The 21,645-nt window shown below is 44.2% G+C and overlaps 1 protein-coding gene across 3 annotated transcripts in view; it reads left to right on the top strand.

Annotated features, from left to right (window-relative positions):
• The window catches only part of ZMAT4 (zinc finger matrin-type 4), a 249,947-nt gene that overhangs the window by 115,381 nt on the left and 112,921 nt on the right, over positions 1–21,645 (top strand). For all 3 annotated transcript variants that reach the window (XM_060250794.1, XM_060250791.1, XM_060250793.1), the window contains exon 3: positions 4,726–4,815. In XM_060250794.1, the coding sequence (XP_060106777.1) occupies positions 4,726–4,815 (90 nt within the window). The remainder of the gene's footprint in view (positions 1–4,725; positions 4,816–21,645) is intronic.

The following is a 21,645-nucleotide window of genomic DNA, read 5'->3' as shown; positions in this document are numbered from 1 at the left end:
GGAAGTGATGTCATCATCCTGTGATGTCACCATAATGCTCTGGTATTTGGGGGGAAAAACTGGTAAATATTTGCCCAAACATCAGAGTGTCACTGCGACATTGCTGATGTGATGACATCACTTCTGGTGCACGCTGGCAATGACATCACCACATCACCTGCAACATAGCATGGGCCTCCCACCCTCTCTTAGTAAGTCTCCCCACTGGCCAGCTGATTGACAGTGGGGGGCATGGTGGTGGGGGACTTCCACTGCCACTGGGGGGACTGGCAACCCTGCTTGCATATGATCCCTCTTTCCTCGGGTTGGAAAATTCTTGGAGACGTGGGGAGCAGTGCTGGGTGGAGTTTAGGGACACCAGTGAGCTCAGCAGGAGTGGGATGTAACTCTAGGACTTCCATTTTTCTTATAGTACACCCATACCATCTGCTCTTGTAGACTGTCTTTTCCTCCAGGGAAATACCTCAGTAGCCTGGAGATCGCTTGTACGTAATTCCAGGAAAATTCCATGCTCCAATTGGAGTTTGGCAACCCTACTCCCTCCATTCCTGTTTATTGGGTACAGTGCTGATCTTCTGACACCTGTCCTGGAATATTGCTGTCTCTGTTTAGTCATTAAAAGGTAGTGTGAATTGCTGTCTCTGTTTAGTCATTAAAAAGGTAGTGTGAATTGCTGGTTTTTCAGTACTTCCAATTTCAGCTTCTCCTTCCAGTCTTCAGAACTTCTGAGGAGGAGGGAAATGAATTTTGGTTTGCCACCTGTCCCTTATTTGAAAACAGGATGCTGAGAATTTTGACACAAACATAATGACCAGACAAACTTGCCTTTGATTGAACTAGGATTGCCAGGTCCAACATAGAAAATATCTGGGGACTTTGGGGGAAGAACTGGGAGACTTTGGGGAGCCAGGAGACCTTCCAGTTCCCTAAAATAAATAAATAAAAATACAGCTGTGCAGTTCCCCTGAATACAGTCTTCATTTCCTCATCCCTCACCAACTGCAGTTCCACTAAATGAAAGTGAAATTGCACACACACTCTCTCACAAAGCAGCCAAAATAAATGCAGCGCACACACACACACTTTTGTGATCTTACTGGGGCATTTTACTCATAGGAGTTGCCGAATGTACCCATCTGCTGTATTTCAACCAGCTTCCTGCCTCCACTTAGGAGAACTTTGTTGCTTAGGACACGGAGGAGGGGGGAGGAGGGAGGCTGGAAAGTACAGGGGGTAGATGTGAGCAGGGCTTTTCCCCTAGAAATAGAGGTGCCAGAATTCTCAAGGAGAAATGAAGGAGGAACACACAGGTGCCCTCATGAACTTTCCCCCTCACAAACATTTTTTTGAAAATTTTGTTCCTATGAAAAGGTTCCAGAACTTCATTCCACTGCATTCTCCCAGGAAAAAAGCCCTAGATGTGAGCATGTTTTCGATTCAAATGAAAATTTAAAGAAGTCTGAGCCTGGCTATAAAAATGGAATGACTTTTTAAAAAATGGGCTGCGTTATCCCCCAATCTGAAGTACATCAACATCACTAACCTTGACACTAGTTCATATAAAATTAAATACAGGTGCATGGACACATAAGGCATCATGTAAAACACATCCCATTATTTCACATGGTTGTTGATTTTGAATGGTTGATATCGCAGGGCAGTTATGTGTTTTATTAACAAAAAAGAACCTCTCTGTGCCTTTCAGTTAGTACAGGATGGCCTACTGCTGATAAAGGACAGACTTCACCAGTATGTATTGCAGTAGAAAGTGATTGATCAATGATCCTTGGTGTGAGAACAGTGCAACTGCACACAGGAAAGAGTTTTCCCCTGCATTTAGCTATGATAAGAACATAAGAGAAGCCATGTTGGATCAGGCCAACGGCCCATCAAGTCCAACACTCTGTGTCACACAGTGGCAAAAAATTTTATATACACACATACACTGTGGCTAATAGCCACTAATGGACCTGTGCTCCATATTTTTATCTAAACCCCTCTTGAAGGTGGCTATACTTGTGGCCGCCACCACCTCCTGTGGCAGTGAATTCCACATGTTAATCACCCTTTGGGTGAAGAAGTACTTCCTTTTATCCGTTTTAACCTTTCTGCTCAGCAATTTCATCGAATGCCCACGAGTTCTTGTATTGTGAGAAAGGGAGAAAAGTACTTCTTTCTCTACTTTCTCCATCCCATGCATTATCTTGTAAACCTCTATCATGTCACCCCGCAGTCGACGTTTCTCCAAGCTAAAGAGTCCCAAGCGTTTCAACCTTTCTTCATAGGGAAAGTGCTCCAGCCCTTTAATCATTCTAGTTGCCCCTCTCTGGACTTTCTCCAATGCTATAATATCCTTTTTGAGGTGCGGCGACCAGAACTGCACACAGTACTCCAAATGAGACAGCACCATCGATTTATACAGGGGCATTATGATACTGGCTGATTTGTTTTCAATTCCCTTCCTAATAATTCCCAGCATGGCGTTGGCCTTTTTTATTGCAGACGCACACTGTCTTGACATTTTCAGTGAGTTATCTACCACGACCCCAAGATCTCTCTCCTGGTCAGTCTCTGCCAGTTCACACCCCATCAACTTGTATTTGTAGCTGGGATTCTTGGCCCCAATGTGCATTACTTTGCACTTGGCCACATTGAACCGCATCTGCCACGTTGACGCCCACTCACCCAGCCTCAACAGATCCCTTTGGAGTTCCTCACAATCCTCTCTGGTTCTCACCACCCTGAACAATTTAGTGTCATCCGCAAACTTGGCCACTTCACTGCTCACTCCCAACTCTAAATCATTTATGAACAAGTTAAAGAGCATGGGACCCAGTACCGAGCCCTGCGGCACCCCACTGCTTACCATCCTCCACTGCGAAGACTGCCCATTTATACTGACTCTCTGCTTCCTATCACTAAGCCAGTTTTTGATCCACAAGAGGACCTGTCCTTTTACTCCATGACTCTCAAGTTTTCTAAGGAGCCTTTGATGAGGAACTTTATCAAAAGCTTTCTGGAAGTCAAGGTAAACAACATCTATCGGGTCACCTTTGTCCACATGTTTGTTCACCCCCTCAAAGAAATGTAACAGGTTAGTGAGGCAAGATCTTCCCTTGCAGAACCCATGCTGAGTCTTCCTCAATAACCCGTGTTCATCAATGTGCCTACTCATTCTGTCCTTGATAATGGTTTCTACCAACTTTCCCGGTATTGAAGTCAGACTGACTGGCCTGTAATTTCCCGGATCTCCTCTGAAACCCTTTTTAAAGATGGGGGTGACATTTGCTACCTTCCAGTCCTCAGGAACGGAGGCAGATTTCAATGAAAGATTACAGATTACAGATGGAGGGACAAGCATCATGTACAGCTTGGCAGTTGGGCTAGGTCTCAGCAGGCTGAGGTTTTGACACCAACTTTACCATGCTGTTCCCTGGGTGACCTTGGTTTGGTCACTCTGAAGCTAACCTATCTTATTTGGTTGTTATGGTGGTAAAACTGGGTAGTGTTGGGGAAGAACTGTAGCCTAAGCTTTCATTCAAAGAAGAGTGGAAATTGAAGGGGTTTGCTTCAGAAAACCAAATATCTTGGAACAGGCTATGCAAATACTATTCCACTAAAGTTTGGAGCATTTCTGAATCCTGGTGCTTTCAACAGGAGCCATTTAGGCATGTGCTTAAGTCTTTCACTGAGATCAATGGGTCTTAAAAGTAATTCATTTTAGTCTGATTGTGCTTTATGCTTTGTAGAGTTTTGGAAGAGCATAATGAAGCATCAAAATCTGTTTTGATTTTTCTCACGGTCTCTCCTGATTTGTTCTTCCTGTGGAATCCCTAGTGCCGTTGGCACACTGTTAGGTGGTGTACGTGCCATAAGTTCCATGTTTCATTCCTAGACTGCAGACAGGGATTTGATTGAACTCAGGTATTTGCAGGCCTTTCACCCTTCAGTTCTCCCACTGGTTTTTCAGTTATTACATTTCTATCCATCATCTTCTTTCTTTGGCTGCTGCAGTGCGTAGCTGAAGCTGCACATGACTTGCACAGCATTTCAGATTTCTTCCAGCAAAGTGGACTCTTCATGACTGCTGAGAACAAGCAACACAACAAAGATCAGCCTTCCTGGCTCTGGTCTTCAGAGAGTCACTTCTCTGGCTTGTCTACTGCACTGGCTGTTTTGTTGGTCAACCTAGGGTTGCCAGTTTTGGGTTTGGAAGTTCCTAAAGATCTGAGGGTGAAGTTTGGGGAGGGAGCTCAGCAGGAATGTGATGCTATAGAGTTCATCCTCCAAAGCTGCCATTTTCTCTGGGGGACCTGATCTCTGTAGTCTGGAAATCAGTTGTAATTTCAGGAAGACACCAGGCAACCCTAGTTTTGGTCTCATTTATTTGGAAAAACCCACTCCAAGCAAATCAAGAATGTACTCAAAGCCACCACAGCATGGTGGAAAATTTCATTGTGTTAGGCTGGGCACAGACTCTAGATTATGGGGGGTGGTGGGGAATCTAAACTTTTGGTTTTTAAATTACACAAGCTTCTAGCTCTCATGGTTACTAAAATATGCTTGAAAGCTGACACTGTCATTTCCACCTCTTGCCCTGCCTTGGAACTCCCAGGTTGTCAGGCAGTGGCCTGGTAACCCTAACGGGAAGTGTCCATTTGCTTTTTTTGTTGTATCCTATGAGAAGAAATCATCAAAACAATGCTTCTTGGTCTTCCTCCACAGAGTCGGAAACATGCAAGCAAAGTTCGGCTTTACTATATGCTCCACCCAATAGATGGAGGCTGTCCTGCTAAGAAGCTGCGGTCAGAAAATGTGAGTATTGCTAATGAGACTTCTGAACTGGGTACAGAAGGACTATGATGCCCAGGTTGCATTGCACAGAGTGCACAGATGCAGTAGTGTGCTGGAATATCAGGGTTGAATGTAGACTTCTTGGCAGTGAACCGGTGCTCTTGGATGTGTTGTGGACATAGTGGATGCTCGAGCAGGCTGCATTGTCCAATGGATAGAAGCCCTGGTTGTTTGGTATATAATGTAGTTTTATAGTAACCATTGAATACTGTAAGACTGTGGTAGCCATCAAACACCAAGCAGCAGGTCTAGAAATCAAAGGCCTTACAACTTCCTCCACTGGGAATTGAATGTACCAGGGCTTTTTTTTGTGTGTGTGAGCAGGAATGCACAGGAACGCAGTTCCGACTGGCTTGGTGTCAGGGGTGTGTGGCCTAATATGCAAATATGTTCTTGCTGGGCTTTTTCCACAAAAAAAGCCATGTACAAAACAGTGGTGACATCACGGGTATGGCCTAATATGCAAATGAGTTCCTGCTGGGCTCTTTCTACAAAAAAGCCCTAGAATTTACCAACTCTGGAGCTCTGGTTAACTCTCTTCCTTTCCTTTGCCCTAGAAGGTATGTATAATCTGTTAAATTTGGAGATCCAGCCTAAAAAAGTTTACCCACTTTGTAAACAAATGTCTGAAACATGCAAGGACATTTTTCAAGGACCCAGAAATATCCACAAAAATAAATACTAAGGGGAAGCAGTCACTACAGCTGAATTAGATTTTGCACTTCAAATGACCTTTTGCAGTTCAATGATAACAATTTAGAAACCAGCTTCTGGAACACTGTCCAAGAGTAACGATTTTCACTAGAATAATGAATAGTTATGGCAGTCTTCATACAAGTAAGCATGTTCTGAAATGAGCTGAAAGATTGTTCTTAATGTATATTTCTGGTTAAAACTGCAGAATATTAAAGTCATTTGCTGGTTGACCTTTACCACTGAGCTGAAAACAGAAGGTTATAATTGTTAATATCTATTTGATGCTTATGAAAGTATGTTTTATTCCTCTAAAGCTATCTGTCATCCTGAATGTATTAAAAGTGGTGTGTTGGCACAATGTATGTGCTACACGCAGCAATGCTGCTGAAATTTAAAAGGGAGGTGGGGTACCAATGCCAATGAACTCCTTCAAAGTTGCCAGCCCTCTTCATTGCCAGCCAACCCGCTCTGAAGCCAGTCTCTTCTTCCCAAAACTGACTTTTGCAAAAGGAGGGAGTGGCAAAAGGGGAGGGCTTCTAGCATTCCTTATTGATAATCATAATACTTAGTATTGATGTAGTACATTGAAGTTCAAAATTCTTCATTTATGTTGTTGGTGAATCTTGTAATAGCTCTCTAAGGTTGGCTATATCAATATCTATGCATCTTGGCTGGGCAGGGATAGTGGTGGCGTGGACTGGAGAGAGCTGCTTGTCTGAGCCCTTAGCAAACTCATTGAAGAAATAGGATTTAGACTTCTGATGCCTGCATGATGACCCATACACTTAGCCACAATATTACATCAGCTTGTGTCTGTAAGGTGTGGTAAATGTAGTTTGCACCATTATCACTCGGTGTGAAGAAATGCAGTTTTTCTCCTGAGATGTTTGAGCCTCCACTGTGCGTATTAAAAGATTTCTTTTCCTCTGGGCAGAAAACAGGTATGAGGGGGAGGGAGCCTGTGCAGTTATTTTCCAAACGTACCTCAACACACCTTCATTCAAATGCTAATAGATCTGGCAGGAGAAATAGCAAGTGGGTCAAGCTCTTCCCCTTCCCCAAGCAGGAAACAGTGACTTGGAGAAATGAAATCCTAGATAGTCATCAGGAAGGAGGTTCCTGGAAATCTTCAGGAAGAAGCTGCAGGAAACACTTCTTTGTCAGGGGGTGGAGAAACAGATATGATAAAACCTCCTTGCAACAGAAAGGAGGCCTTTTCCCCCCCTTGGGTGCTGCATCTGGGAGTCCACACAGACCTCTCCACTGACAAGGCAGCCATTGACCATGTGCTCACCTCAAGAGCTGGAGCAAGCTTCGAGGTAATGGTAACTCTGTAGAGATCAAGAACTCCCAAGCTAAAGGGCCTGTCCTATTTTAACATCTGATAGGGCATGTATAGAGAAAGGAACAGAGGATTTGCATTTTACCTGTTACTTTTTTTTTTATCTCTTGCTCAATTTGGTGCTGTGCTAAAAGTATGCTTGCAAACATTTTCTTTTTCATAAATGCTTTATAACTTTTGAGGCTGGCAGTAGTTCCTTGTACCACATTGACTTCCACCATCTTGAACACACTATTTTAAAAGGTGCATCGGAGGAGGAGGAAGAAGAAGACCACAGATTTATACCCTGCCCTTCTGACTGAATCAGAGTCTCAGAGCAGCTTACAATCTCCTTCCTGCACAACAGACATCCTGTGAGGTGGGTGGGGCTGAGAGAGCTCTCACAGTATCTGCCCTTTCAAGGGCAACTCCTATGAGAGCTATGGCTAACCCAAGGCCATTCCAGCAGCTGCAAGTCTGTATTTCTCCAGGTTCACAAAAGGCAGTAAATTATTCCCATGGTGACCAGACACTGGGAGACATAGACCTCAGAATTCCTGACCTCCCTGTTAGGATTGCCAATCCCCAGGTGGGGGCAGGGGATCCCCCAATTTGAAGGCTCTCCCCCCGCTTCAGTGTCATTAGAAAGCGGGGGAGAGGGAATGTCTGGTGGGCACTCATTATTCCCTATGGAGACCGATTCCCATAGGGAATAATGGAGAATTGATCTGTGGGAACCTGGTGCTCTGGTGGGGCTGTTTTTTGAGATAGAGGCACCACATTTTCAGCATAGCATCTGGTACCTCTCCTCAAAATGCTGTCCAAGTTTCAAAATGATTGAACCAGGGGGCCCAATTCTATGAGCCCCAAAAGAAGGTGCCCCCATCCTTCATTATTTCCAATGAAGGGAAGGTGTTTAAAAGGTGTGTAGTTCCTTTACATGTGATGGCCAGAACTACCTTTGGAGTTCAATTGTGCTTGTCACATCCTTGCTCCTGGCCCCTCCCCCAAAGTCTCCTGGCTCCACCCCCAAAGTCCCCAGATATTTCCTGAATTGGACTTGGCAACCCTACTCCCAGTGGTGGTGAGCTACCCTGAGAAAGAAAGAAAAGACTATCCAGGTGTGAGAAAAACACAGGAGTGTAGGCAGAAATGGGGCCTGCAGGCCAGAGCAGGCATGTTCCTCCGCAATTGACATAAAAGTATTAAGCTAGGAAGCACTGGGAACCCTTCTGTTCATCATGTAATCCTTAATGGGTTGGTATCATCCCCTCAAACAACAACAACAACCAGAAGGCAGGAGAAACAGTGGTACCAGACCAATCAGGCCAAAGGTGAATATTCACATAATCAAGGTATTCTTCAATATTATTTGGCACAGCCCTAAATGTATAAGATTATTTGTCTAGCAAAACAGATTTCTTAATCTATACATGGCATCTATACCTCAGGATTTCCCCCAGTGCTATAACTTCTTATATTTTATGCGGATGGATTTATGGTATGCAGCTGTCCCTAGCAATATGTAGAAATTAGAGCATAAAGCAAAATATTTCTGGCATGATGCGATCTCTTGATGCTCTCATAAAATCTTGGACAATAAATTTTGCAGAGAACACAAAAAGGGCAGTAAATAATAATTGGGTCAGAGATCCTAGCAAATAAACAGGAAAAGGCTGTTGTATCACTCAGGCTAGTATGCTGTTATCCAGGTGGGAGGTGGGCTTCCAGTGGAGGTTCCAGTGGTCAGAAAGGGAGGGGAGAACACCTCCAGATGACCCCCTGTAAGCCAAAATGCCCTCAAAACGAGGTTGGGGAATTGTCGGGTGGGCACCTGTCTTAATAAGGATCTTTTAATCTATGTATACAAGATACACGTCCAGAAATTATTTCTTAAATTTACACAGGACTCTAATTAAGTAAAACAATTAAAATTTATTTAGAAAACTATAGAACTCACATACAAGGCAATGTGCTCATGAAACATACATACAGTCCTAAGAAAAATAATAATAATAATAACTTTATATTTCTATCCCGCCCTCCCCCCAAGGCAGGCTCAGGGCGGCTCACAGCATAAAATACATTATACATCAAGTTATACTTATAAAATCATGGTTAAAACAATTTACAGATTATATTAAAATTAACATTAACAATATGGTGCTATAAAAATAGAGAGAGATATAGAGACAACACATGGATAGACAAACAGGGTGATAATTACCGATCGTAGTCTTCAAGGAAGGCTCCAATGGCGACAAGTGAGGACTAGGGGGATGGGACCCTCAACTGATCAGGAATCGGGGATGGATCTAGACAGCGGAACTGGGGTACTGCTAGATGTACACACCTGTGAAGAGCTGGGTCATAGGTTATAAGGACTACCTTGAACCCTTAGGGGATGGGAGGTACAGGGGTGGAGGAGAGGTGGTCAGGTGGTACATGACCTCAGAAAAAGGGGAGGCATTGCAGTGACCATAAGGGCTGGACTTATGCAGTAGCCAATAGCAAGTTTATTGGTGGCATCTAATTGGGTGCCCATAACTGACCAATGAACAAGCTTGGGCCCTGGTTACCTGATTGAACTTCCAGGTAACAATGGGCCAGGGTGGGAGGCTCCAGGATGACCGTTAAGGGAAAGAATGGGGGAAATTACTAGGTGGAGGTGTGCTTGAGTTTACCAAACTTTTCTAAAAGGTGACAATAGATGGCCAAATTGCTACCTAAGGTAACACCTGGTTTACACAAAGGAACTTGGCTCTGGCTGAAGATGGTCTTCCTCTTCTTCAGTCTTCTCTTGGCACCAGTCTTTGTCTTGGGTTCCGATAGACAAAGGTTTAGGTGGTCTGGCAGGATCCACGCCTAAGATAAGCTTCATGGCCTCACGCATAGGTGACATCTGTTGAGTACGTGAGCCTCTCGCTTTGATGTAATGGAGTCTGGCACGGCAGGAAGATAGTTGCTTGTGGTGTTAGCCTCCCAAAGTGGATTCTATGGACAAGGCTGAAAACTGCTTGCCCGGACAGTTCCTGGCTGCACAACTTCTTCCGCTCCAACGGCCGAGATGGAGTTCACACGGAGCGACTGGAAACCCATTTGTCCTCCTGGCTAGCACTCTTCCGGAGACATGGAGTGCTGCTGCAACGTTATGGCTGTTACTACTCATAAGTCCCTTCCAGTTTGGTAGACAAACCCACGTTCTCCTGGCAGATGTGTGTGAGTTTAGTCTCCAGGCACCCTGGCAACCAAACTGGTGACTACAATGTTCTGGAAATAGGGGTATTTTTCTCACACACACACACTCCCCGTTCCTGCACTTGACTAGGCCAAATGCAGAACAGACACTTAGAATTACATGGATTCCCTTGTTCAGTTGCTTGTCTGTTCCTTGGAATTATTCTCACTTGTGATTTAGTTCTATTGAACTTTAGTTTAATTAGGAGAATTTGTAAAGCAAATTCCATAACTGAAGCAGACAGTTTTGTCCAGCTCTCTCTTCTTTCAGATCATATGCACACACACAAACACACATACTTACTCTCATCTGGTTTAGATCCCTCCTACATTTTCCCCAGGAGGAAGCAATTCCATCCACACAAGCATGACTTTCCTGCCTACCCCCTCTTAACAGCTTGGAAGGCATTAAAACCAGCTAAAATTTCACAGACATTAACTGCAACCCTGTTCTCTTTATAAAAAATTCCCTTCAGAACAATTTCATTCTACACATTCTGCAGAAAGATAGAAGAGTGGGAGCATTCTTGAACTGGTTAGGCAGGCCATTCCCCCAGATCTTACATTTCTTTTTATTTGATTTGTGTGAGTGATCCTGCTTCTTTGCTTTTTGCTGCTTGCTTCAACCATTTGTTTCTATTATATGTACAGGTTGTCAGGGTGTTTTTTACATTCTATGGGATTTTATGTGTTTATAGATATATGCAGTAATGCGGATTGTGATAGCTGAGTGCTGATTTATTGATGTTCAAAATGTATTCATTTAAGATATTTAGATCCTACCTGTCTATATGTCAGTATTCAAGATGGCTTATGGTACAAAACAAAAACAACAATATAAGAAAACCCATAAAAATCAAAGATAGAACAAAAGCCTGCTATGACAGTGACAACAGAATGCAAAGGATTAATGCAGGATAAGATACTGAGAGAGCAATCCTAAACAGGTCTACTCTGAATTCTACTAAAGTCTATTTAGGGCTGCCAGCTCCAGGCTGGGAAATACCTGGAAACTTTGGGGGTATAGGCCGAAACGAGTGGGGTTTACAAAGGGGATGGACTTCAATGGGGTATAATGCCATAGAGTCTACCTTCCAAAGGAAAGGAAAGGAAAGGTCCCCTGTGCAAGCACCAGTTGTTTCTGACTCTGGGTTGACGTTGCTTTCACTGCAGACTTTTTATGGGATGGTTTGCCATTGCCTTCCCCAGTCTACACTTTCTCCCCAGCAAGCTGGGTACTCATTTTACTGACCTTGGAAGGATGGAAGGCTGAATCAACCTCGAGCCAGCTACCTGAAAGCCCAGCTTCTGCCGGGGATCGAACTCAGGTCGTGAGCAGAGCTTAGGACCGCAGTACTGCAGCTTTAACACTCTGCGCCACGGGGCTCTTCCAAAGCAGTGGTTTTTTCCAGGGGAACTAATCTCTGCCTCCTGGAGATCAGTGGTAATCCCAAGAGATCTCCAACACCACCTGGAGGTTGGCAACCCTAGGAAAGTGCTCTTAGGATTGCATGTAAATGTCCTAAGAACAGCAGTAAAAAAACCCCAGCATTAATACCATTGCTCCCAAATGGCAAAAAAAGATGGGGTAGCTAAAGCCAACAGCAGGGGGCCTTAAAAGATTAGAGAGAATAAAAACAGTTTGTTCTACTGGGTGCCAGGCAAGCTAGCCCAAAGAGTTTTCAAAGCATGTGTGGCACACCTGAAAAGGCCCAGTTTCATGCTAACTCTCCTAACTCAGAATATGGGGACACACAGACTGGGGCCTCTGACGATCATCTTGGCTGGCAGGCAGTGGGCAAGGGTAATCCTTCAGGGATCCTGCTGCCATATTGCATAGGGCTTTATAGATTAAAACAGCACTTTGAATGATGCTAAGAAGTAAACTTGCAATCAACGTAAAGGTATGGTTCTTGTAACTTGCACCTGCTAGCATCCACTCCTAGCTGTCTCATTTTAAAGTGATTGAAATTTCTGAACAGTTTTCATTGGCAGTCCCACACTAGGTGTATTGTAATAGCTGAGTGTTGAATTAGGGCTTTTCAGCATGGGGTTTTCTCAGTGGCTCTAGCCCCATACTATTTTGATTGATGTCCTGATTTCCTTGTGCATTTTTGAGCCTTCAGTTTTCACTTTGTTCCCCCCCCCGTCCCTCCCCCCACCTTTGATAATATTTTAACCCTGAAATTTTTCTGGAAGTCAATTTTGAGTTGCCTTTTTCCTTGCGCATAATATGTCTGTCCGTTTTCTTTGTCCATCTTCAGGCTACTTTTTGATGGTTGGACTGTGGTGGTCAAACCACTCTCCCTTCCTCCAAGGGAGATCTCTGCAAAGAGAGAGGCTAGATACTTTGTTTTTTAAACAAAAGCTGGGAATTCGGAATACCTCCTAAGCTCCAGTAATATATTGACGTTTTAGTGCTGTTTCCAAAAAGGGGTGATATCACCAGTGATGGCAGCACCCTCCCTTGAAAATCCTCCTTATTGATGGCACATGCAGAGTGTGAAAATGCACAGGAAGGGCAAATGTGAGGAACAACTGTGCCCAAACTCATTCCATTGCTTGTGGATTGACTCCCAAGAACTTCAGGAGTAAGTGAAGTCTGTAGAAAAGAAAGCCCTTAGTGAAGCACAAATAACTTTGAAAAAATGCATATATTCAATGCAAGGGAAGAGAAAATGGAACAAAACCAGAGAATAATGGATTTGATTTGCACATGGGAGAAACAAATTCACAATGCATTTTTGGATTGAAACAGACAGCATGACACATTGAAAATTATTCCTATGCCCATGCATTGACAGAACCATGAAAAAAGGCGATTTGATGAGTCTGTATATGAGTGCATCAAGATTCTTTGCTTACTCTGTTTTACTGATACACACATGTGCTCTTGTACATAAGTAAAATGCTGCATTAAAAGATCCTTGAGGCAAGCAATCAGCAGGCCATCCAAATGCCTCCAGGAAATCCACAAGTAGGCCATGAAGGTTGACATCTTTCCCTTGTTGGTTGTCCTCTATATATGTAATTCAGAAATATGTTGGCTCTGAACATGGAGGTTCTATTACCAATCAGAGTCAATTATTTTTCTCATTGTTATTTAAAAAGCTTTTAGGCTAGTGGTCATGTTATTAGGTAGCAATTCTAAGCAGGGCTTTTTGTGTAGAAAAAGCCCAGCAGGAACTCATTTGCATATTAGGCCACACACCTTGACCTTCACCATTGTTTCACACAGCTTTTTTGTAGGAAAAGCCCAGCAAGAACTTATTTGCATTTCAGGCCACACCCCATGACAAGTCATCTGGATCTGCATTTCTGTGTGTTCCTGCTCAAAAAAGGCCCTGAAAGAAAGATGAACATACCTAGGGTTGCCAAGTCCTCTTCATCCCCCAGCGGGGGACATTCGCGCACGCAGTACGTCCACGTGTGACGAATGACGTCACCCGGAAGTGACATCATCACAATGGAGGCACCCATATGGGGCCGCTTTAGGCATTTCCAGGCAAACTCTATGGTTTTCCCTAGACACTCTAGCCATTTGGGAGGCTAAAACTCTATGGTACAAAAGTACCCTAGAGTTTTAACCTCCCAAATGGCTAGAGTGTCTGGGGAAAACCATAGAGTTTTCCCGGAAACGCCAAGAGCGGCCCCACACGGGCGCCTCTATTTTGATGGCATCACTTCCAGGTGACGTCATCACAGGGGGAGGTTCCCCATCCAGACCGGGTGCTTGGCAGTCCTAAACACAACAGGCACTGTATGGCTGTGATCACACCTGCTAAATAATGCAGTTCCAAACAACTTTCAATGCATTTTCCAACTAGATTTTACTGTGTAAGCTAGCAAGATCCAGTTTGAAAGTGCATTGAAAGTGGATTGAAACTGCATTATTTAGCATATGTGATCACAGCCCAAAGTTGGAAATGTGCTTCAGCAATTTACCAGTTACACCTGCTTTCCCAGTGTCTCAGATATCTGGTTCATAGTAGAAATCAAGATATTACCTGTTCATCAATGAATTATTTTATTCCTACCTCTGTTCTCAGATTGTTCCAGGCACATATTCCAGAAGTCTGTCTGGTGCACCTTGGCCTCTTATAATTGAAGCAACCGTACCTCTCAGCAACTCATTCAGAGACCATCTGCCACCAAGGGCTCCTTGTAGAGGAAGTGCAGTTTTGAAATGTGATAAAAGGTGGCTTTATTAATTCATGGTTGAAATGCCAGAGCGACACTATTCTGGGAAATGATTGTTGAATCAATCAAAGGCATTACTGGGCTTAGATGGTCTTTAGGCCCTTTAGTCTTTATCTGGCCCCTGGCGGCCCTATGATATTCTAATCAAGTTGGCAGTAAAAAGAATTGCTCACAGTTTCGCTGGGAGGAAATGAAGCAATGAATCTCCATATGTATTCATATCAGTTTTATTGAACTGCTATCTCATGCTTATTCTGGAAATATATAAGACCATTGCCATCTGGAACATGGGGGTGGGGCAGCATGAAAAAATGCATTAGTTAACCACCACGCCCAAAGAATTATATTGCAGTCATATAGATCAGGAGTCCTTAACCTTTTTAAGCGTGTGGAAACCTTTGGGATTCTGGCACAGTGTGGTGCACTAAAAGCCTGCCACGTGAGGTAGAAGTGGGGCCAACCAGAACATGGCTGCCACAGGAGACAGAGCCACACACAGAAAGGCAGCTAAAGTGTAGGAGAGAGAAAAAATACTCTGGGAAAGAGAAATCAAGGCTGTGGTGGAAGCTGCAATCTTAAACTAGGGTTGCCAGCTAGGGTTGCCAGGTCTTACCATCTCACCAGTGGGGGTATTTGGGGGGAGGTGTTCCTGGAGAGGGCAGGGACATCACATGGCATTCCCAACATGATGGCATCACACAGAACTGATGACATCATGTTGTGGATGTCATGCATCAATGCTCTGGTTTGAAGGCAAAACTCTATGATAAAATTGCCCTGTAGAGTTTTGCCCCCAAACCAGGATTGCTGTGCAGTGTCCCTGATGTGATAAAATCACTTCTGTGTGATGTCATCGCATTGGGGATGTCCCATGTGACATGGCTGTTTAGATGTGGGACAGGAAGGAGCACCGGAAAGCAGGGGACCACCTGCCTGGACCTGGGGACGGGGAACCCCATTGCCAACCTCAAGATGGAACCTAGAGATTTCCTGAAATGACAACTGATCTTCAACCCATAGAGATGAGTAGTCTTGGAGAAAATGGGTGCTTTGGAGAGTGGGCTCTATGGAATTATATCCAATGACTTCTCTGCCCTTCCCTGGCTCTAACCCCAAATCTTCTGGAATTTCCCATTCTGGAGCTGATAACCCTATTTTAATTTGCACAACCAATCAGATCTCCAGCAGCCAATCAGAATTCCTGCTGGGCAAGAACCCCAATGGCCCACCTACTTTCTAAAACATTTGCCAGATACTAGAAAAGCTGTTGGTGAGTGCCACGAAGACCATGGGTGCCATGTTGAGATGATCATGTTAGGATTTTTTCGAGTGTTTTAACAATGCAAATATTTATCAGCCATGTGGTGGTGGTAAGATGCAAACATGCTTAAAGTTGCTCATAATATAATTTTGGAATTAATTTTTGAAATTATGATAATTTAATCAGAAAGAATGAAGCACAAAATGCAGTGCAGGGTGAAGTTCTCCAAGACAATAAAGCAAAAGAACCAAGTAGCCTTTCTCTCCTTACTGTCTGGACAACAAGGCAGCCCTTGAAATACAAAAAGTCTATGTACTGGCATATTTATCACACCCCTTCTGCAAAAAGCTCAAGATATTGTACACAGGGTTTCACCCACTTATTCTCACAACAGCCCTGTGAGGTGGGTTAGGCTGAGAGTGAGTAAATAGGCCAATATCACCCAGAGAACTTCATGGCTCAATGACCTTTGAATCTGGGTCTTCCTGGCCAACTCACCACACAGGCTCCAAGATGATGTGCAAGGATAACATCTTTTTTGAGTATTCTTCTGGTGCATTTGCAGTCGTCTTCAGTAAAACATCTGAACAAGGACAAAATATTTGTTGGCAGTGGGGAAAAAGAAACAGCCAGGCTCTAGAACAAGATGTATGTGATTGTCAAGAGGATTTTTTTGTTCTTAAATCATCTCTCTGAATGTAGGCTGAAGAGATACAATGTCGCTGAAGCTCAGGACAAACACACTGAGAGTGTGCTTGTGTGGGAACATTCCGGTACACAAACACTACGAGGTGTCAAGTTTTCAAACAAGAACCTTGTGGGTGTCTCTTTGACTGTTACACTGGATGTCGATCTGTGAATTCAAAGTGTTTGTCGTTGCACTAATACTTTGAAATTGTTCCCTGGGGCCTGAGTAGAGAATGGTGCGATTTTTTAAAAAAGGTCTTGGAAAAAGAAGTAGTTTTCCTAAGTGTTTATGGCTCCTGTAGCTGGGGAGGTCTCTTTTTAATGACCTGATTTTGATGAACAGGAAACCCATTTCATATGAAATCAGTTCCTTTTGTGTATGTGTATGCTGGTGAGAGGACAGACCCTCTGTCAGGATAAACCATGGGTTCTAAAGGCTCCCAGGAAGGGGCTAGGGTTACCAACTACTAGGTAGTAGCTGGTGATCTCCTGGGATTACAATTTATCTCCAGATTACAGAGATCAGTTCATCAGGACAAAATGACTACTTTGGAAGGTGGCTACCCTGGCATTATACCTTATTGAAGTCCCCCCTCCTCAGGTTTCACCCCTACATCTCCTGGTATTTCCCAAACAGAGCTGGCAACCCTAGAAAGGGTGGAACTTTTGGGTTGTCAACTCCAGCCTGGGAAATTCCTGAAGCTCTAGAGGCAATGCCTGTGGAGGTGGGAACTAGGGATGGAGTTCATCTAGAATCTATAGTAGACCATAGAGTTTGCTCTCTGAAACTACCATCCCCCCCTGGGAGAACTGGTCAGTTTGCAGTTCTCCCTCCCCTGGGAGAACTGATCTCTGTAGTATAACAGTTACAATTCTTTGACAACTCTAGGTGCTACCTGAAGGTTGGCAACTCTAAACCCTGTCTTGCCAGGGTTAGACATGTTAGTATTTCTGCAACTATAGATCGGCTTGATATAAACATGACTGCCTGTAACCTATAAAAATGTCTATCCTTGGATTGTGCTCAGTTTTAAGGTGCAGTTGGTTATCAGATCTCTTGGCCTTTTGACCCAGTCTGAAGTCATGCCTGTTCAGAGGGCCCTTGTCTCCATCCATTAATGAGTGGATTAACTGTATTAATTGCACTCATCTTGCCCCAAAGTGTTTGTAAATGCTGTTCTGTTCCCTGCCCCGCTTCTGACTGTGCTGGTTTGATTGATTTTAGTTGACACTTGATTTATTTCTGTTGCAATGTTTTTATATAATGGTGGTATCTATGCTTACAGTTACTCTTGTGAGACACCTTGGGCATTCTTTGAATAGAATGGAAGGAAGTAAAGTGTCTAGATAACTTAAATCTTTGTTCCTGAGATGGTAAAAGACTCCCAGTTGCTCTTGTTTGCACACCATGCTGCAAACTGACCAGTAAACTAAGGCTGGGCAGAATCCCCCCTGGATGTCCCTTAGCAAGAATTTGCAATTTAACAATCTCCGCTATCAGTGAGATTTGGTAGCAACTCAAGTTTTGGGTCTTCTTAGCTTTGCCTAACGCATGGAACTGCTTCACCAACCAGGACTTCCCAGCCACAGGGATGGTTTCGCAGCTGTTGCAACCCCAAATTCCTCTCTTTGATATTGCTTCTCCCTTGTGCAGATTGAATCTGTGGATTCTTTATTTTAATGCTGTTTTCTCCTGGCTCACACCAAATGCTGCCTGTAAAATATATGCCTTCTTCAGTGTTATATCTGCATCAAGAAGTCAGCATTGTATGCTACGCATACATTACATGCATAAATCATGAGCATTGTATGAATCAATGCTATATATAGTGTATATATGGGGGAGGGACGGTGGCTCAGTGGTAGAGCATCTGCTTGGGAAGCAGAAGGTCCCAGGTTCAATCCCTGGCATCTCCAAAAAAGGGTCCAGGCAAATAGGTGTGAAAAACCTCAGCTTGAGACCCTGGAGAGCCTCTGCCAGTCTGAGAAGACAATACTGACTTTGATGGATCAAAGGTCTGATTCAGTATAAGGCAGCTTCATATGTTCATATGTTCATAATTGTATATAACATGAATATGCAATACAAACAAATCTAGAAAATCAAATTGCAAAAAAAAAGAGAACCAAAACCAACAAACAGATATCAGTGAACATTTTAAAAAGAAATAGGAAGCATTCACCCATGCTAGAGTTGCCAGCTCCAGGTTGGCAAATTCCTGGAAATTTGGGGGCAGAGCCTGGAGAGAATAAAGTTTGGGGAGGGAGCGGAGAAGGAAAATTATGCCATAGAGCCCACCCTCCGAAGATGTCATCTGTTTCATGGAAACTGATCTGTGTAAGTCTGGACATCAGTTGTAATTCTGAGAGAACTCCAGACCCTTCCTGGAGGCTGGAAACCGTCCTTCATCCCTAGCCAGGCAGATCTGGCACTTGGTTCCTTTGGCCACTGGGTGACACAGAGTGTTGGACTGGATGGGCCATTGGCCTTATCCAACATGGCTTCTGTTATGTTCTTATGACCTTCGGAGCTGCTGAGAGACAGCATTGACAACCATAACTCAGCTTCACTAAGCATCTGTGTTTGTATTTGCTGTAAGCCTCAGGTGTATGGAAACACCCTTCCTGATCTTAGACTTGAAGAACGTCTTCCCCTCCCCCTTTCTATGAATTTGTTCAGGTGTTTCCATAGGCCAAGAACCCTAAAATTCACCTAAAAGTTTGGCTTTGAGGAAAATTTGATGGCAGTTCTGAGGCTTAAGCACGTTAGAAGTAACTCACAAAAAAGAAAGAACAGCAGGTAATTTGGAATTCTGATAACACCAACAAACAACGGCAAAATGAAAAGTGGACTTGTTTGTACAGGAGTGTTTTACCAACTCAGGTTGCCAGCTCCCAGGTGGGGCCTCGAGAGCTCCCAGGATTACAGCTGCTCTCCAGACTACAGAGATCAGTTCCCCTGGAGGACCTGGCAGCTGTGAAGGACTGACTATACAGGATCACATCCCTGCTGAGGTCCTCCCCCTGCCAAAACTTTGCCCTTCCCAGATTCCACTCCTAAATTCCCATGAATTACCCAACCAGTAGTACAGCCTGATTTTGCTCTGGAGGTGGGCAGTCATATCTAGTGCAGTCATATCAGAGTTAGGCCGGTTTCTTTGACATTAATGGGCTTAGACTGGAGTAACTGCAGATAAGATTGCACCGTCTGTCTCCTTAGTCTGAAGTCCTTGTCATCAAGTATAGATGTTTAGGATCGGATCATCAGGCTAATATTGTGTGGGGACCAAGAGGCTTGGGTAAAATGTTATTGTACAAAACATGAAGGCAGTGCAGGTTTTCAGTGCAAGAGCTGTGCAGTGCCATAAAGATTTAAGTGCAAGACATGTTTTTAATGCAAGGAAAGGATGATGGGGATCGTTAGCACTTAAGTGGTAATGAAAACAATGGGACTGAACGAGGGCTTTGCACACCGGGGGGTGGGGGGGCCTTTAGCAGCCCTTATTAATGGGTCCACCTGGTACACCAATAACAGAAAATGTTTCTGCCAGGCAAGCTAATTAGACCCAGTGGCAAATTACCAGTTAAAAATAGCTCTGAAGCCGCTGGACTTTTCACACAGGCCTTTTGTGCCAGTAATGAAGCACCCGCTGCCACTTCCCATTGAACATCAGACTAGTTCAGGCTGGACACAGCAAACAAACATAGATCCAGGCTGACATTTTGACATTGTGCTTAGAGCTGCAGTCCAGTGCCTCCTTGCCTGCTTGGGAGAATGTCTCGCTGAATTTGACTGGGTGTATTTATGGGTAAACGCACTTAGGATTTGCATACACATCTAATAGACTGAAGACTCCTCCAAGCATACATAAATCCATTTTATAATTCCTTGCAATCTGATAAAATTGTAACTTCATAATCATATTTTAAGTTAATGTGGCAGGTGATACTTTTAAGTTCTTATCCAAATTTCTCCTTGGATTTGGAAGTCTTGTTTCCAAAGCAGAACTGAAATTTTTACAGAATGTTAAGTGTCTGTCATTTACTGTAGCTTTCATTTCAGATGTATATTGCAGGAAAATAGCAAACTTTATGTAACCTTTATGTATATGAATGTATAGTTGTATAGATAAATTGTACCCTTGATTTCTCCAATTTTCTTGAAAAGATCTCTTGTCCTTCCCATTCTATTATTTTCCTCTGTTGCTTTGCATTGTTCCTTCAGGAAAGTCTCCTTATCTCTCCTTGCTGTTCTCTGGAAATCTGCATTCAGTTGGGTGAATTTTTCCTTTTCACCTTTGCCTTTCGCTTTCCTTCTTTCCTCAGCTATTTGTAAAGCCTCATCAGACAGCCACTTTGCTTTCTTGCATTTCTTTTTCTTTGAGATGGTACTGATTGCCCCCCAAGGTCAGAATGAAGAGTCAGACACAATGCATTGGAATAAAATTTGGGCCACTTTATTAATTAACAGCATAAACAGCAAGGGGACCCCACCAGTGGCCTGGCCAGGGCTAGGGGTCACTGTGACTGCTCCCCTGCCATTAACGGAGCCAGAGCTGAGCGACACAGCTCCCTCAAGGCGGGCCCAGCAGGGAGGCCCGCACCAGAGGGCCCAAACCCAGACGCACGTCTCGACGGAAAGGCACCCTCTAGCCGAGCCTCCTGGACAGTCTGCAATCTCCAAACCCGGGTCTCCAAACTCCAAGGTTGATCATGCCAGATCACAAATTCCCCAAAAGGGGGATGCTTCGCAGTCCTCCCCTAGCCGCATAGTGTCCTAAACCCCAAAAACCTGCCAACTAAAGTGACCACCTATTTAAAGGCACCTTCCCTAAGCCAATTCCACAATCCACTGCACTGCTATGCAGGGTAGGCAAAAAACACACCCCAGCAACAGCCAATCAGCCGAGGCGTAAAAAATTCCTACCCAGCTCCTCAAATGAGGCAACCAGCGAAGCCTACATACAGACAGGGCGGGCGGGAGGGTCGATCGTCAAAGAACTGCTGGGGGAAAGGTGAAGCTAGCTGTTAAAGCGGCTAGCCCTACCCCCACATTGTGCGCCTAAACGGGCGAGCTCTGACTCCTTCCTCTCAGGGAGGCAAACAGAGCCGACGCAGCCTAGCAGCTATGCTGCAGGCTCATGATTGCGAAGAGTCAGACACAATGCATTGGAATAAAATTTGGGCCACTTTATTAATTAACAGCATAAACAACAAGAGGACCCCACCAGTGGCCTGGCCAGGGCTAGGGGTCACCGTGACCGCTCCCCTGCCATTAATGGGCGAGAGACCCAGCCCCCCAGCCGGAGCTGAGCGACTCAGCTCCTTCCAGGCAGGCCCAGCATGGAGGCCCACACTAGAGGGCCCAAACCCCGAAGCATGTCTCGGC

The sequence above is a fragment of the Heteronotia binoei genome, chromosome 12 (assembly GCF_032191835.1).
Source record: "Heteronotia binoei isolate CCM8104 ecotype False Entrance Well chromosome 12, APGP_CSIRO_Hbin_v1, whole genome shotgun sequence".
Lineage (NCBI taxonomy): Eukaryota > Metazoa > Chordata > Lepidosauria > Squamata > Gekkonidae > Heteronotia > Heteronotia binoei.
This window is presented reverse-complemented; position numbering and strand designations above follow the sequence as displayed.